This window comes from Strix uralensis, chromosome 10 (assembly GCF_047716275.1).
Source record: "Strix uralensis isolate ZFMK-TIS-50842 chromosome 10, bStrUra1, whole genome shotgun sequence".
Lineage (NCBI taxonomy): Eukaryota > Metazoa > Chordata > Aves > Strigiformes > Strigidae > Strix > Strix uralensis.
In genome coordinates this window covers 3,789,844-3,806,879 of record NC_133981.1, presented here as the reverse complement: position 1 = coordinate 3,806,879, position 17,036 = coordinate 3,789,844, and the positions used below count along the sequence as shown (strand labels likewise).

At 56.0% G+C, this 17,036-nt stretch overlaps 1 protein-coding gene across 2 annotated transcripts; it reads right to left on the bottom strand.

The window, feature by feature from the left end:
• Positions 1-622: 622 nt before the first annotated feature.
• IMPDH2 (inosine monophosphate dehydrogenase 2) lies at positions 623-12,962 on the bottom strand. 2 transcript variants are annotated; one of them, XM_074878973.1, is made up of 15 exons: positions 12,803-12,962; positions 12,647-12,695; positions 12,431-12,532; positions 11,994-12,068; positions 11,324-11,530; positions 9,127-9,214; positions 8,369-8,568; positions 6,614-6,704; positions 5,789-5,884; positions 4,374-4,445; positions 1,983-2,126; positions 1,657-1,801; positions 1,426-1,569; positions 979-1,062; positions 623-883 (listed from the first exon to the last, which is right to left on the bottom strand). In XM_074878973.1, the coding sequence occupies exons 1-15, from the start codon at positions 12,898-12,900 to the stop codon at positions 862-864; spliced, it is 1,617 nt and encodes a 538-aa protein (XP_074735074.1). In that variant the 5' UTR covers positions 12,901-12,962; the 3' UTR covers positions 623-861. The 2 variants fall into 2 exon arrangements, with proteins under 2 accessions (XP_074735074.1, XP_074735075.1); XM_074878974.1 differs by lacking the exon at positions 4,374-4,445 and having other exon boundaries at positions 12,803-12,961.
• Between the last annotated feature and the right edge of the window lie 4,074 nt (positions 12,963-17,036).

Below are 17,036 nucleotides of genomic sequence, written 5' to 3'. Positions count from 1 at the left end.
AGCTGGGGCAGTTTGCACTCATCAGGCATGCAGAAACGCAAACACCGGCTCCTTTGTAAGCCCAGGCACTTCCAAGTTCATTGTCCACACACCTTCTGGCAAAAAAAAAATCATACATGAAGCCTGGGCAAGCAATCTGTACCACCTGCACCGACCAGCCGAAGTGGGGCAGTTGCTGGGGGGACGGTGTGGGATGTTTAGGGGAAAGGAAGGAGAAAGGCAGATTGGGAAAAATGAGAAAATATGGGTCCAAGGGCCCGGTGCCTGTAAGCAGCTGCAGCACCGAGCGTTTCCAGGGCTGTGGGGGTGGGTGTGCTCGTCCCTGCAGCAGCCGGCCTGGGCGCGGGGTCCTGCAGCAGCCTGGCTGCTGCTGCTGCTGGCTTTGGCAGCTCCCAGCGGGAGCTAACAGCCCCATAAAATCCATTTGCTTTTTTCTTGCCCAGCAGCCACTTGTCTTCTGCTCTTACAAAGGTGGGGTTTTTTTAAACACCCCTGCCCTGTCCCCTCCCCACGCCCCTCAGATGCACACAGTGTCCCTTCTGCAGCCACGAGCTGCTCCTGAGAGGGTGCAGGAAGAACAAGGGCAGTACAGAAGGAAGAGGGGCTCTGGGCTGACACCAACTGCACATATTTTCCTCTTTTATTGTAAACCAAACACGGCCAACGCGTGCAAGGCTCCAGGCATCAGCCCAGGGTCCTGGGCGGTGAGTGGGCCCCTCCCGGGTGGTGATGAAGCAGCCAAGGGGACACAGGGAGCTCCAGGCAGCCCACAGAGTAATGGCACTTCTGCAGCAAGAGCAGCTCCCGCACGGGGTGGCACAGGGCTGAGTGGCACGATGACAAGACACATGGGGCCCTCCCTCAGAAGAGGCGCTTCTCGTACCTGCGAGGGGAGCAGCAAACCAGAGCCCTTTTACTGACCCACCTGGCCCCAGCACCCACCCGCCGAGAAGGTGGGGTCCTGCCAGAAGCACTTACGAGTGGAGGCCGTGCACCCCTCCCTCCACCTGGGCGGACGTCGTTCTCTTCTCAAACTTCAGCTCTCCCGAGTACATCATGGCTCTGCGGGGGAAGGACACCCATCACAAGCCAGCCAGAGGCCACGAAAGATAGTGCAGAGCACTGGGACAAGGGACAAGTTCCTGCAGCTGCGGCCAGAATGCTCTTTACCGAGCTCCTAAGACCCAGGCAGAATAAGGTAACCCCAACATTTCAAGCCCAGCCAGCTGAATACGCCACAACAGACCACACTCCTGCATCCCTGGGGCTGGCAAATCTGACACAGTGCTCACCAGAGATGAGGGGAGAGGGCTACAGCGAGGTCAGACTGCACAGAACAGGCTGCAGCTTGGGGACAGCCTGCCCAGGGACCCCAAATGGCAGCGCTGTCACCTAACCAGAGCACAACGAAGGGGAAGAACTCACCGGACTTGGGTCAAGCTCTTGGCACCAATATCCTGGCAGGAATGCTGGATCCCAGCAATCAGATACGGAATGAACTTGTGGATAGAGCCCTTGTCCTGCACTGCGCCAGAGACCCCCTGGGCCACTTTGATTTTGTCCGTCTCACTGCACGAGAGCACAAATGAAGGAATTTTGTGAAGCAGAGAAGCCCCAAAAGCTTGATCTGCTGCCCCCCAAAGCACCATCTCTTACCTGAAATACCGGTTCTGGCTGCCCAAGTTCTTGTCCATGGCATCTAGTGAGCCCATGCCACGGTATTTCTTCAGCCTAATTCCATCCGAGAAGAAGTACTCGCCTGGGGCCTCCGTGGTGGCAGCCAGGAGAGAGCCCATCATCACTGGCACAAGAGATCACCAAGAACAGCGTGTCAGCAAGGCTGTGGCCACAAAACCCTCAGGATCTCTGCGCAGACCCCTCCCTGTGCCCCCAGCCACCTGCAGGTACCGATAGCGTATGGAAACCCTTCCCAGGAGACTCCCTACAACATGCACGACCCGGCCGCCCGCTGTGCTGCTCACCTGTGGAGGCCCCGAGCGCGAGGGCCTTCGCAATGTGCCCAACCGTCTGGATCCCTCCGTCTGCAATCACGGGGACGCCGAATCTCCTGGCGTATTCGGACACCTTGTAGACCGCCGTGGCCTGGGGGCGGCCGCACGCCAGCACTGCAGGCGGGGAAGAGAGCAGAGACAGGGTCAGCTCCCACGCAGCACCGCGTCCCCTTCCCCAGCAGGCCCTTTTCGGCTTCCAGCACACACATGCTCCAGCATTCGGGAACGCACAAATCCCTGGATGCTCCTTCCCTAGAGGCTGAGTTGCAGGAGAAGTGGATGCCCAGGAGATGCCTGCTGGGACATCCATCCTCACAGTCCTCGACTCCAAAAAGCTGTGGGTGACCTTGGGACTGGGGATCTTTAACCAAATGCCTGGAATCAGCTGAGACTCGTGGCTCATCCTGATGCGCAGCAGACGTGTGGGGAGCTCGGGAAGGAAGCGGAGCAGACTCCAAAAGCCCCTCTCCAGAGCATCCCTGGCACGCAGCCGCGTCCCACCGCTCGCTCCCTCCTAGGGGTGCCAGACCCCTTCTCTGTATGCCCAGCAGCTGTATGATGTGCTTCTTGCATGGAAGGGCAGCTGGCTGGGAGAGAGCTGGTATGTATATATATACGTATAGATATATTTTTATCTATACATATACATCTGCACACACACACACAAAAACATGCAGCAGTAGAAACGGAAAATGGGGCAGGATGATTTGATGGCTTACAGAAAATAATTTATGTTCCTGCCCTGCAACGTAGCAAGGATTCTGTCAAGTTTAGCTGCCCCACGGGAAGGGAGTTATTAGCTTTGGATTCACCTGCTCTTCCCAGTCGGTAGCAGTTAGAGGCTTCCCATTGTGCGAGGGAAAATGAGCACAGGGCACGTCCTGTAACACATTTGTCAGCCGCAGGCATGCAAGTACGCCGAGATAAGCGTCTCTCAGGGAGACTTCCCTTCCCCACAATTAACTGGAAGCCTTTTTTCCAGTCATGGTTAGTCCGATACACCGGGTAAGATTATGGCCATGCAGGATTAGTAGTTTGGAGTGTGAACTCCAGGTGTGGTTTAGGCTGCCTGGCAGCGCACATCCCTGGCAGAGGTTTGCCGAGGCTGGGAGTCTGCAGTTGCTCCGCTCCCGGTGCCCAGCAGCAGCTGCTGAGAGAGGGAAGCCAGACTGCAGGCTGAGATCGTGAAAGAACTGATTTTAATCAAACAAAACTTGGTGTTAAGCTAGGGCTCAGCCAGCCAGGGAGAGTCTGCCAGCTATAACATGAATGCTGTTAGTCTTAAAGAGATGGTCTCGCTTGGTACTGCACTGCTAAAGGCCACGTTGTGGCTGCAAAACGCTGCAAGGGAAGAGCTCTGTGGAGAGAAACACCTGATTTTGGAGGGTCTAGAGTCCAGCGTCTATGGGATTGTGCCACAGACAGGGCGGGGCCTGCAGAAACCTTGCAAGAACTACCACAGAGACCAGCCCTTTAAGGCACAGCTTGGCTCAGGGCTCCTGGGAGCATCGCACGGTTCCGACTGTCCCAGCGCCTGGCGCCACAGCTTGAGCGCAGGTTTCCAAAGCAGGGTTCCGAGCACACACACACGTCGAGTGGTCTGGGTGAGGGTTTGCATTTTTTTTTTAAGTGTATCTGCAAAGGGTGGCCCTACAAGATCATCTACTAGAGAAACCGGGATCTTCAACAGAAACCTCTTGCCCTTTGAGGCGCATCGGAACTAGGAGAAAGGGCAAAACCCAAGGCTTGGCTTGGGTGGCTGCTCAATTGGAGAAGTACAGAGCAGACAACGCTGCAGCCTGTGCTGGGCAGGGGAAAAGTCCTTTCTCTCCACAGGCAGCAGTGGGGAAAGATGTGCTCCTGGCAGGCCAGGTGCCAAGGTACTGTGGTTCTGGTACGCTGCCGAGGAGGCCGTACTCAGTTACGTCCCTCTGTAACCCCAGGGGAGGCAGCTTCAAGCAAAGCTTAGCCAGTGCACAACCTCCCCACAATTCAGATTCAGAGTGGGGTTGAGGACTGCTCCGGGATCACCTCCCAGCACTGGATCAGCAGGGGCGTGCCCGGCTAGGAGATCCAGAAGATGCAGTCAGAAAGCCCAGTCAGGCTCCTAACTGGGATTTTGGAGCGGAGGGTGGACAGGCCTGAGTGCCCTCAGCTTTTGACAGTTCAGACCCTGCTTTAGGAATTCAGAAAGGTTTCTCAGCTTCCATTTCAGATTCAAAACCAGTATCCAAAGCCACAAAACCCCAAGTGCATCTACAGCTAAATTATTCTCAAACAAGCAGTAGGGCTATGTGCAGCCAAATCAGGGTCCTGCTTCAAGACACATAATTAGGGTTGGGAACAGGGCAAGTGACTTACTATAGGTGCCCGTGACAGTAGAAGGGCATTTGGGGCTGTGGGACTTTAGGTCTGGAGGGATCTTTGGAGCAGCTAAACAAAAACAAACACACACATTTTAGAGACAGAAGAACAGCAGCAGAACAAAGGACCCCAGCAGTGACCTGCTACTAGGCAGAGCATACGGTGTGGGACAGAGCTGACCTTGCAAACCCTTCCTAGCCCGAGCCAAGCCAGAGGCCAGACCCAAGCGAGCCAGGCCTGGCTGTGCACAGCACATGCTTGTCCTACCCCAGCGGCCATCCAGAGAGGTGACCCCCCTCACCCAAAGAGCCAGAGTTCTTGCCCTAAGGGGGACAAAAACCTGGGGAGCTGTGGTTAAGAGGTTTGCAACCACGTCTCCCGTGAAGCGCCACATTCTACCTCTGCTCTGTTCCTTCCCCAAAACCAGCACCCAACCCCACTTCCCGCGGCAGCCAGGAGAAGCACCCTCTGGAGATGTTCACCCCGCTGCAGAAGGGAGCGTGTCCTCTGCCTCGAGCCAGAGGAGGACACACGCGTCCTGGTTCTGCTCTGGCTATGGAAGCGTCAGCCCAAGGACACCGCAACCTCCCTAGAAAGGTCACCCGAGGCAGACTGTCCCCTGCAGCCAGTGGCAGGCAAAGCAGGAACACAGCCCAGGTCCAGGGCTGCTCGAAAGCTCTGCGATGGAATCGGCAGAGCTAACGCGGCGCCTTCAGCCATCAGCTACCCTCTTGCTGCCTCCCCTGTCAAGGAGACCAAGAAGCGAAACAGAGAGGCGCTGTGTTCGTGGGCTGCAGCACCTTGCACCACCTCTCTGCACTTCACCTGCCAGGTTCAAAACACAAGGACTGAGCCTGTCCTCAAGGCAGCCTTTCTCCAGCCCTGGGGATGCCCCTCTCCGCCTTTTAGCTGAGGGTGACACAGCCTCTGCCCAACACAAGCTCCAGCTAATGGCAGAGACAACGGCCAGAAATCCCATTTCGGCCTGGAAAATTGCAGAAAGGCATCGAGCCCAGCAGATCAATACTCAAGCATCACGCACACCGCTGCCAGAGGGAAGGGGAGCGCAGACAGCCCGCTGCACTCCACCCGTCCAGCCCCTCTCCCTGCAGAGCTGCCCGCCAGCCCCATCCCACACCGAGCCAGCGGCTCTTCTCGGGCAAAGCCACGTGTGCCACAGCTGCTCTACTCAGTCTCGGTCAGTACTGGGAAATGCCTTTGCTGCTGCTGCCACCCCAAAGGTTTGACCCAGGTGACGAGAACGTCCTGGACGAAGGGGGTGAAAGATGGCTTGCTGTTGGACACTGCCCTTACAACGGGAGAAGTCCATCCCAGCTACGCTGCTTTTCAGCAGGGAATCTCTATTAAACAGATGTCTCCAGCCTATTTAGGAGACGGCTGATCTCTCTCACCTTCCTGCGTGATGCAGATGGAGCCACTGCCCATCCCGACTCTCAGGGCATCGACCCCTGCGTCAATGAGGTTCTTGGCCTGAGCAGCGGTCACAACTGTGGGGAGCAGAAACTGGTTTGAAGAGAGACAAGCAGATTTGCGCGCGCCTGCTCTGCCCTGGTGCTTCCCCCGTGGCTGCAAACATCCCCAGGGTCAGAGCCAGGCCTGGCTGGCCACAGCTACCAGGCCTATCTGTAAAAGCAGCTGTGAGTTTCTGTCCCAGCTGACCCCAGCGGGTGAGGTGAAACGCTGGTCCTTCAGGTTACTCTGCAACACGCTTACACCCAAAGGCTGAGCTAGCAGAGGTCACCGCGTGGTGCCAAGTGCTCTTTGGGCCACACCAGGCAGGGAGGGCAGAGCACAGGCTAACAGCAGCACCAGTAACATACCAGCCAGGTAAAGACAAGGACTGCTGAACTCTGCTGCCAAGAGGCAGGGTAAATTTCCATTAGATTGCCACATTAAGCAACATTCGTTGTTATTATTATTATTATCCAAAATTTTAAACTGGTGTGTAAAAGAAGCTAACATGTGACGGGCTACAGAGGACTGTAGCACACTGTGCTGCAGAATAAAGGTTTCAAAATATTTGCAGCTGTGGCAGCAGCAGGGTACTGCCCTGTATCTGCAGAGTGCTCTTGCTCTGTTCCACAGGCCAGAGGAAACCATTTTAAGTTCACAGACATTTACCAAGACGACTGTTTCATTCGCATCCCTGCAGCTCCCTCTAGGCCTAAGAAACAAATGTAATTTAAAGACAAGAACAGTCTTCAACACATGCCTACCGTTTCCTCCAATAACTTGTAGGTTGGGATATTTCTCCTTAATATATTTTATCATATTGATCTGGAAGATGGAGTTCCCCTGAGAGGAATCCTGCAACAAAAAGAAAACTAATTTCAACCAGAATTTCTGCAAAAGATTACAAACACAGCTCCAGAAGAGCCTCAGATCTTCACTCTGCTTACTGGGGTCTCTGCTAAGCTGGCTCAGTGGCCAAAATGACTCCCCAGATTGAGCACAGAACCAGAGGAAAACCTGCTGCCAAGACAGTAATGTACTTTCCCTGTGCAAGGCAATTTATCGTGAAGACGTCAGGAATATCCTTCAGGTTTGAATCCTGCGGCTTCTACAGTAGGCAACAAGCAGCACATCTGGCTGCGGGTAAGAACCAGCTGGCTCTACCACCAGGACGCTGTCAGCCCTGTCTCAAACTACAGGTGAAATGGTGAATGTTCCTTGTGAAACCCAGCAGGGCTGGCGAGGGGATGCGCCTCTCCCTGCTGCGCAGCAGAGCAGCTGAAATACCAGATGTCGACCACCGAGCGCTCAGGCCCTGCCGGTCTCCGTGACCCAGCCAGCTCACGGTGTCTGTTAAACATTTCCAGCTGCAACGTGGCTCAGCTGTGCCCTTGCAGCACCGTGGGCTGGCAAGCTAACAATTGATGAGAAAACAACATGTAAATACAGGTGGTGACAGCTGTGCCCGAAAGGTTAGAGGCCAGAAGGGGAGACAAGCAGAGCAGCTCTGGGCTGACCACTCCTGAACATCAGGATAACACAGTAACAAACACCAAAGAGCTGAAGGGAAACTGTAAAGCCAAATAGTCAAAACTAGTTAGGAACATCAGAGACAATGGCAGCAGTCTGCAAGAAGCGTTTGTAGAATCACAGAATCATCTGGCTGGAAAAGCCCTTGAAGATCCTCCAGTCCAACCATTAACCTCACACTGACCATTCCCAACTCCACCAGATCCCTCAGCCCTGGGTCAACCCAACTCTTCAACCCCTCCAGGGATGGGGACTCCCCCCCTGCCCTGGGCAGCCCATTCCAACGCCCAACAACCCCTTCTGCAAAGAAATCCTTCCTAAGAGCCAGTCTGACCCTGCCCTGGCGCAGCTTGAGGCCATTCCCTCTTGTCCTGGCGCTTGTTCCTTGGCTCAAGAGACTCATCCCCCCTCTCTGCACCCTCCTTTCAGGTAGCTGTAGAGGGCCATGAGGTCTCCCCTCAGCCTCCTCTTCTCCAGACTAAACCCCCCCAGTTCCCTCAGCCGCTCCCCATCAGACCTGTGCTCCAGACCCTGCACCAGCTCCGTTGCCCTTCTCTGGACACGCTCAAGTCATTCAATGGCCTTTTTGGAGTGAGGGGCCCAAAACTGAACCCAGTCATCGAGGGGCGGCCTCACCAGTGTCAAGTACAGGGGTAAGATCCCTTCCCTGTCCCTGCTGGCCACGCTAGTGCTGATACAAGCCAGATTCATACAGAAGATTCTGTATGAACTGACAATGTTTCTCTTCTCAGCCTACATACTCCCTTGAGGTCAAATGAGTTCCCAGGCAAGAGGAATCCCTCTTACTTGAGGACTCAGACCCGAACGAGACCGAGAAGTCAATAAACTGCCGTATTCTAACACAAAAAGGCCTGTAACGAAGACAGTAAGTGCCATGCTGCTGCCCCACTGCCAAAGAGATTCATTCAAACGGGATCCTCAGTCCATCCAACCCCTCCAGGCCATCGTGATGCCTGTGGGTGGCTCACCAGCACCACTGCATCCACGCCAGCCTGCACCAGGAGGTCCAGCCGATACTTGTCATCTTCGTGGGTCCCGATAGCGGCACCACAGAGCAGCTGCTTCTTGGAATCCTTAGAAGCCAGAGGGTAGTCCCTGTTCTTCTTGAGATCGGTGCGGGCAATTATAGCCACCAGCTCGTCATCTTCATTAACAATTGGCAGCTTGCCTTGAAAAGAACAGAAAGAACATCACTGCGGATTTCTGCAGGAGACAGGCATTAGCCCGGAGCGGTGTGGCAGACCAGGAGCATCAGGCAGGCAGCAACTGGTACAAGGTGGAGACTCAAAGAGGTGTGTTACCAAATCTTGCTTGGCCACGGATGCCAGCTCGGGAAACAGAGCAAGGAATTTGCAGTACTGGAGAAGGACTCAGTATTTTCACGCTGACCACAGAAAAACTGCATCTTTTTTAATAATTAGACCCACGACACTATGTTAAAAGTCAAACTACCAAACCCTAACAGAGCTGAACTGAGTGGCAAAATGTGAAGGCCAGGATAGAAAACTGAATCCCTCAGTTTCTAACAGATTTGAGATGAACGCACGTGAACTCTGTACCCTGGCAGAGGGCTGCAGGCACTCTCTGCTCGCCGTCCTCTCCTCGTGCTGGAACGCAGCCCTCCCGTGTTCCACCCACACACGGACACGTGCCCACATTCACCCGCTGCTGCTCCCAGCCCAGCGCTCCCACAGCTCTCCTTCGCGTCGCAGACGTTCGCAGGTACCTTTTTTACTCCTTTGCAGAATTTCGTTCGCTTCTTTCAACATTACGCCAGCCGGGGCCACGACAAGATCCTCCCGCTTTGTCATAATCTAGTGGGAGGGAGAAGATAAAAAGTCACAAGAACTCCTTCGCACTGATCTGAAAATACTGAACCCCTCTGCCCACGTGAAATGCTCTGCAGCAGCTGTGTGGGAGTGCTCCACAGACAAAGGAGCCCACAGCACAGCAACGCGCCTCCAGAAACACACAGAACAGCCTCCAATGTGCTGTCCCCATGCAAGCACCAGCCATCAGCCCCTGAGCCCATCAGTGTAGTGAAAACAGGAGACGGCGGAAGGCCTCACCACACCGAGGGAGAGCACCTAGAAGCAAGGGACGACTCTCAGATGACGCTTGTTTGGGATGTCACCCAAACAGCCCTCCCTTTTAATAGAGTGCAGGGAAATAAGGGCTGGAGATACCTCCAGAGTCCCATGTTGTTCTGGCAGAAATGCTACCCCCGAGCTCATTTTCAGGCAGCAATCCCCAGCACCCAGGCTCTGGAAGGGCGCTGCTGCAGGCAAGGTCAACGGGGCAAAGGAATCGTTTCAGTCCAAACAAACCCGCTCACCCACGCTCGCTCTTGACAAACAAGCACTAAAACACAGCGGAAAGGCAAGGGGCAGTGGACATAAGCTGGAACAAGGGAACATCTGATGTGGTATGCGGAAAAAAAAGCTTTCACCACGACAGTGGTCAGACAATGGGAGAGCAGCCCAGAGAGGTGGTGAAATCTCTCCATCCTTGGAGATGCAGACACAGCCCCACACACCCTGCTCCAGCTGAAGGCGCCCCAAGCAGAAGGCTTGACAAGGGACCTCAAGGTCCCCTCCCACCCGCAGCATTCTGCAACCACAAAGTTCACGTGGGACGTTCTCGTGAAAGGTTACTCGAGAAGGCCAGGCAAAATGAAAAGGGAATACTCTAACCCTCAAGGAAGGTAGATTAGTTGCGCACAACAAGGAATAGAGGGAACATTTTAGTTATTTATACCCTAAGAACAGACATTTTGCATCAGGAAGGAGGTTCACCCTGCCTGCATCCACCCAAAATCTTGTCTGTGACAGAACCCACATTTCAGGAGAAGCCTGAGGACTCACAGACATATCCCAACACGCTCCCTGAGCCTGTGGGATCCATGAGCTTCCTGAGCTACAGGAGACCAGTGTGTTTAACTGGATGGCAATGACCAGCAAGAGGGCTGCTGGACGGTGAGTGGGGGCAGATCTAGACCATTCCTTTCCTTGGCCTTGCCTAGTGACAGAGGCAAGCACCAAACGCTAACAGCAGCGAGTTTCCAACTCTGCGGCGCTGAAAGATGCATGTAAAAAAAAAATGGCTCCTCTGAATGGGCCAGCATCGCTTCAAAGGGCCATGTGCCCTTTTATAACCTACTCCTGGTTTAAGATTCTCGTTACAGGTATTTATAGGCGATTTCAAACCAAACAGGGATGAGCATGTGATAGCAGGTTTGGTCAGCAATAGCTAAAAATAGTCGTGAGTCAAGAGCAGAGCCTGGCTGAGAGGCACCGGCGGTGTAACCTGACAGCGCCACAGAGCTACGGTTACACAGCTGGTGTAAGAGGAGCACCAGAACTAACAGGAATCGACATCGGCATCGCGGAGAACATTCTCCTGTCCCAGGGGCGTTCAACAGCGCAGCATCATAAAGGCTGAACTGAGAGCCTCCAAGTTCAGGGGGTTATTTTAAAGAGCAAGTAGCCTAGATAAAAGGACAAGGCAGTCCTGAAAAGGAAGATCAGCACTTGGAGGGCTCGCTGGGCACAACGCAGCTGCTACAGCACCAACGCGTTACGTGGGACCACAGCAGCAGCAGGAATTAATTACTGGACCAGAGGAGAGCACCAGCTGTGGAGACGATGGCTTCCCCAACACCGAAAGATAACCCGGCAGCAGGAGTCACGCCAACTGCACGGCCACTCCCTCGTATCTGCACTGCAGGAGTCGCAGCGAGAGCGTAAGCAAACGGGACGCTCTCCCCTGGAAATACAGTTAAAGACGGACCCGCGGGAGCTGACGTGGGGCTGCTCCCTCCCGCGCAGCATCCTCAGCCACGCGCTCGCCCTTCTCCTCAGCACGAACCACCCTGCTTCCCAGCGCGACGCTCGCGTCACCGGCTGCTTGCAAGCCCTTCTCACCTCGCCGAGAGGCAAGTCATGCTCTGACTCTTTGAGGAAATCAATATCTCGAGACGAGATGATCCCAACCAGTTTGCCCCCCATCTTCCCATTGTCCGTGATGGGAATCCCACAGAATCCGTGACGAGCTTTTGCTTCAAACACATCTCGCACTCGGTCGTTGGGGCTCAGCACCACAGGGTCCGTGATGAATCCTTGCTCGTATTTCTGGAAAGCAGCAGATTCAGCAGCCAGGCTAAGCAGCACCGCCAGGCCGAGCAGAAGCCGGACACGTGCCCGGTGGCTACCACGGCTGCTCACAAAGATCAGCAACCACCCAGCCTGGCCATGTGCGCAACGCCAGGATGACTCCCAGACCAGCACCAAGGCTCACCCAAGTAGCGTTACATTCCCAAGAGCGCCCAGGCTAACCCTCCTTCCCAAAATGACAGGGAATATTCCCACACCAGGAGGCCTGGCGGTTCGCAAATCCCCGGCTGCGCGCGGACGGCACCTAACGCACAATGAGAGGTTTTGTGCGGGCAAGCACGGCGGCGCTACCGTTCCGGAACACCGAGATCCGGCACGTTTTAACTGTCTCACAGCTCCTTCGGCAGGGCCGAACCTGCTGCCCACCTCCACCGAGCGCCCCGCGCGCGCACAGTTCGCTGCTGCCGCTCCGGCCGCTCACCTTCACCTTCCGCACTTCGTTGGCCTGGAACTCCGGGGTGCAGTTGTGGTGGATGAAGCCAATTCCCCCGGTGAGCTGGTAACACAAAGGTGGCTGGAAATGGCTGCAAAAATCACCCGGTGAAGCACCGGGGCCGGTCCAACTGCTGGGCACGGGGCGCTGGACCAGCCCCGCCACTCTGCGGGGAGCCTCGGGGGGCAAAGCGGGGCGACTGCCTCCGGGGGTGCCGGGGTAAAGCCCGGGGGGCACGTCTGCACCCCGAGGGGGCTGCGGGGGGGGGAGTGTGTGTCTGGAGCATCCATGTGACCCCCGGAGCGGCCCGGCCTGTGCCTCGCACGGCATCTCGCAGCGCCCCGCCACCCCGGTAACGGCGGGAGGGGCGTGGAGCTCGCCCGGGGTGGCGGCAGGCCGTGCCCGCCCCGCGGGGCCGCACTCACCGCCATGGCGATGGCCATGCCGGCCTCGGTGACCGTGTCCATGGGGGAGGAGACCAGCGGGGTTTTCAGGGTGATCCTCTTGGTCAGCGCCGAGGTCAGGTCCTGGCGGGGAGGGAGGGAGGGAGGGAGGGGAGGAGGGCGGGGAGGCGGGGGGGGGGCGGTCAGCGGCGGCCCCGGCGCCAGCCCCCCGCCCCGACCCCCGCCCCGGCCACTCACCACCTGGTCCGCCGTGAAGTCGATGTACCCCGGGAGGATGAGGAAATCGCTGAGGGCGCGGGGAAAAACGAGGGGAGACGCATCAGCGACCGCCACCCGGCCCCGCGCCCCCGGTGTCCCCCCCCGGTGTCCCCCCGCCGCTCCGGTCCCACTCACTTGTAGGTGAGCCCATCGCCGCAGCTGAAGAGCTGCTGCGCCGTCAGCCCGTCGTCGGGCACGTAGCCGGTGCCGCCGCTGATGAGGTAGTCCGCCATGGTGCCGGCCCGCCGCCGCCGCCGCCGCCGCCGCGTGCCCGCCGCCCCGCGCGCCCCCGAGCGCACGCGCGCCCCGACGGCAGCCGCGAGGGCTCAGGCGGCCCCCGGCCAGCGAGAGCGCGGCCCAGAGCGGCCGCCGGAAGGGGCCGGGCGCCGCCTTCGCCCCCTCTCGCCCGGGAGGACACCGGGTTTCCCCCGCCCGGGGACCGGCCTACCCAGCCCCGGGGCTTGCCCCGCTGGTTGCTGAGCCCCCCCCCCACGGCGGGGCAGGGAGGCCCCGGTGTGCCCCGGGCTGGGGCTCGGGCCTGGGGGCGGGGAAGGGTTTGGCAGCCGCTGTCAGTGCCTCCTGCCCGCGGGGTCTGTCCCACTGGGGGCACGGGGCCAGCGCGGACATCACAAGCCACAAACGGGAGGTTTTTGTTCAAGCCAAGCAGCAATGAGAGTTTAGTCTTTAGTGGGGGGGTTTAGTCTGGAGAAGAGGAGGCTGAGGGGAGACCTCATGGCCCTCTACAACTCCCTGAAAGGAGGGTGCAGAGAGGGGGGATGAGTCTCTTGAGCCAAGGAACAAGCACCAGGCCAAGAGGGAATGGCCTCAAGCTGCGCCAGGGCAGGGTCAGACTGGCTCTTAGGAAGGATTTCTTTGCAGAAGGGGTTGTTGGGCGTTGGAATGGGCTGCCCAGGGCAGGGGGGGAGTCCCCATCCCTGGAGGGGTTGAAGAGTCGGGCTGACCCAGCGCTGAGGGATCTGGTGGAGTTGGGAACGGTCAGTGTGAGGTTAATGGTTGGACTGGAGGATCTTCAAGGGCTTTTCCAACCCAGATGATTCTGTGAGAGAGCTAAACTGCAGGTATGGCCCGATGCCATCCTGTGGGACACTCTCGGCCTTGCTTACACAAGCACAACCCACATGGTGTGACATGTGCTTAGAAAATAACCCAAAAAAGACTGGCCAGGGGTGGCTTGCACAGAAGGACACTGCCCGCAGGGCTCAGCACGTTGGGTGTCGAGTTCAACACTAGATACTCCCAACAGCTTCAGAAGAAAGACGAGAAGGTGCTTGTTGGGCCTGTGGTGGGTGCAGAGGTGGAACGCACCAGCACAACCCAAAGCAACTTCGTAAGTCAGAAGTGATCTGCAAGAAGGATGAAAGTCAAGAGGCAGGAGCGAGGCGACCGTGTAGCAACAGGAGGAGAATGACAGGCACAGGCGAGAGAGGGAATCGCGCCAGGGCAGCAGTCCTGTGGGGATCCCAGCTGGGCGTTAGCCTCGCACAAGCCCCCTCTTCCCAAAGCCACCCTGCCAGGCCGCAGGCACCAGTGCTGCGAAGAGGACGGCGGCACAGCTCGGCACAGCCCAGCATGCTGCGGGGGCTCAGTGCAGCACCCCCCTGCCCGCGCTGCACATGGCGGCTGGAGGGAGGATTTCAGGGCAGAGCAGTAGCAGGAGGAGGGAAGACTGTGCCTGCAGGAGGGGAACAGGCACACACAATCTGCCTTAGAGGAGCCACGGGAATCACCAACCGGCTTTTTCCAGGATGGGATGATCCCCCCACAGCAGATCCATTTGGGCGTCAGGAAACATTCCTGTACCGCAGGCTACAGAACAGCCGCCGCCTCTGATGGTTGGTTTGCTTCAGATCTGGCCTCAGAGCACCAGGGAAATGAGACAACCAGACCCCTTCTCACCTCGCTCTTGTACAACAGGCTCTCCAAGGCAACCCAGGATTTAACACAAGGTCAGGGGACTAAAGAATGGTGCTCCTCTATCTTCAACTGTCTTACTGCAGTAGATTAAATCCTTGTCCAAAGATCAACAAGTAGCTTTAAGAAAATGTGTTACTTGTATTACCCAGCTATAGGACACAGGAAATGTGAACAGAGGCGTCTGCTCAGGTCTTCTGAAATACTCGGAAGCAAGTGGCCACTGTATGTGGTGAGGTTCATCAGTCAGGTGCACTCCTGTAGTTTGGATGAACGTGTTTTAGTCTGAGCAGGGTTCTCCAAAAGACAATGCGGAGTTTAGAAAAAGACTAGTTAAGCTAGGCTTTGATAGACACTAATACTGACTTTCACACAGGGGGAGAAAAAAACTAAATGAGTGAACCACGCTACGGCCAGAAGCAGGACTCTCAGGTGGCTTGTTTGGGCTCACAGCAGTCACTTGCACATAATAGCAACCGCAGCTTCTAAAAGTTCCAGTTATTTCCCAGCTGAGCGTGGTTTTGTTCCTAGCTGGAAGGGAAGGCCTCAGCGCAGGGACCTTGCCTTTGCTGCGAGGAAGGGTACGGTGTGGCTTGCAGGGGCCCTCACGGAACTAAGACAAGACAGCCCTTGCACAGTTACGAGCCAGCGACGAGGATCCACGATGCCACTTCAAACTTTACGCCAAGAGAGCGGTAGCGACCCCGTTACTACATGGCAACATCAGCGCCACCGTCCCGCAGCCACGCGTCAGCAGTGCTTGAATGGAACTTCCCAGGGCTCCAATTCTTGTTCCCTGACGGCCTGCTATAAAAGATGGCATTTCACCCTGGTTTTACTTCCTTACATCATTCCTGGGCTGATTCTTGGCTAAGAGTTGATTTCACCTATCCAGACACCCATTCCCCACTGTCTGTAGCTTGCTCAGGCTACAGAGCTGTAAGAAAAGCACCGTCCTTTGCAGTAAATAAAAAGTGTCTCAGCTCACACCACCGCAAGGGCACCAGACACTCATCCCAGAGGCCGAGTTGAGAAACGCAGCCTGTAAGGACATGCACTCCCGCGTCCGTGTGACCTGTCACAGGCGCAGCAGCGCGGGAGGCATCGTGCCAGACCGAGATCAGTTTAACAGGTCTCTTTACCCTTTATTTTAAATAAGGGCAGCGCTAACAAAGGTTTGCTAAGCCTATCCGGGAGGCACACACCGATCTTGGCCGTTAGGCCAGAGCACGGGCACAGCAGTAAACAGGCAAGTTGGCTCCTGTTCCAACAGAAACACCAGACAGAGTTTAATGGTTCTCAAACAGACTACAACAAAGGCTGCAGGGAAAAACATTTTATTTCCAAGCAGATTACAAAGAGCAGAGAATATAAGAGTAAAATTAAATTAAAAAAATAGTTGAGTGCATCTCTTTAAAATGATTTGTAGTGTGAGTTACTCACGGGGCAAAGCTACTGGAGAGTTCTGAAGGTCACTTTGCAGGATGCCAATCACATGTGCTGTTTAGACCAGGGTCAACACGGGAGGGACAGACAAAACGTATTTTGCATATAGGCTGCACACTCATTATCAAGCGAGGCTCTGGGCTGCAACGGGACCCTGCCTTTCTGAGACATCCCCTCCACCTCATTCTCTCCCGCAGTTCCCTCTCAAGTTCTAGACGCGGTTTTATTGCTGCTGTAAGTGGGTTCAATCTGCCTCCCCATTCTGCTGAGCTCAACCGAGAACGGAGAAGCAGGCAAACGTGGCTGCCATGCACAAAGTTACACAGAGAAAGTGACTGTAGCGCTGAGAGCCGAGCTTCAGCCACGCAACAAAGGGAACCGACAAGTAGGGGGACACAGCAATCGCTTCAGAGATTCTGGGGCAGCGTGTCGGACTTCTGGAAGAAGATTTGAGATGCTCCTTAAGGTAGGAAGATGCTCGAGCTGAGAAGGGCTCTTTCCTATGCATTGGCACCAGTGAAACAACAGGCTGGAACATTGGGATAAGGTACGTTCCCTGTAGTATTTGAGAGGAGCAGCTCCAGCAAGAAGATGGAGAGAAAAGCCCCGTATAGGGTGGAAGACGGTTTATATCCCACTTTGACAGTGAATTAAGAGTCCAAACACTAATTGCAAGGAAGTCACTATTAAACTTGGATGAGAACGCAATTTGGTTGGACTGTGCAGAGTCCGTGTCTAGCAGCACTCAGACCACCAAGAGGATGAGCAACTACAGTATCGGCAAGTCCTCCACCCCACGTGCGCTCGGAGGGCTCTGTTCTACCACTTCGGGATGTGTTCTTAGCACAGGAGGCTTGAAGATGGCCTAAGCCATTCTGTGCACACAGAGGCAGACCGCAGCCCCGATGGCAGTTGAGAAAAGACTGTCTTAATTTCTGCCCTAGGAGCAACAGTGCAGAAGAGGATTCTTGTTTAGGGATCAGATTAAGTC

Bases quoted from the DNA above. Each gene is read 5' to 3' on its own strand.
- IMPDH2 (XM_074878973.1), bottom strand. From the start codon at position 12,900: ATGGCGGACTACCTCATCAGCGGCGGCACCGGCTACGTGCCCGACGAC. The intron at 12,533-12,646 runs GTGAGTGGCCGG...CCTCCCCGCCAG, and splicing joins ACTTCACGGCGGACCAGGTG to GACCTGACCTCGGCGCTGAC. The intron at 2,127-4,373 runs GTAAGTCACTTG...CCCCGCCTGCAG, and splicing joins TACTGTCACGGGCACCTATA to TGCTGGCGTGCGGCCGCCCC.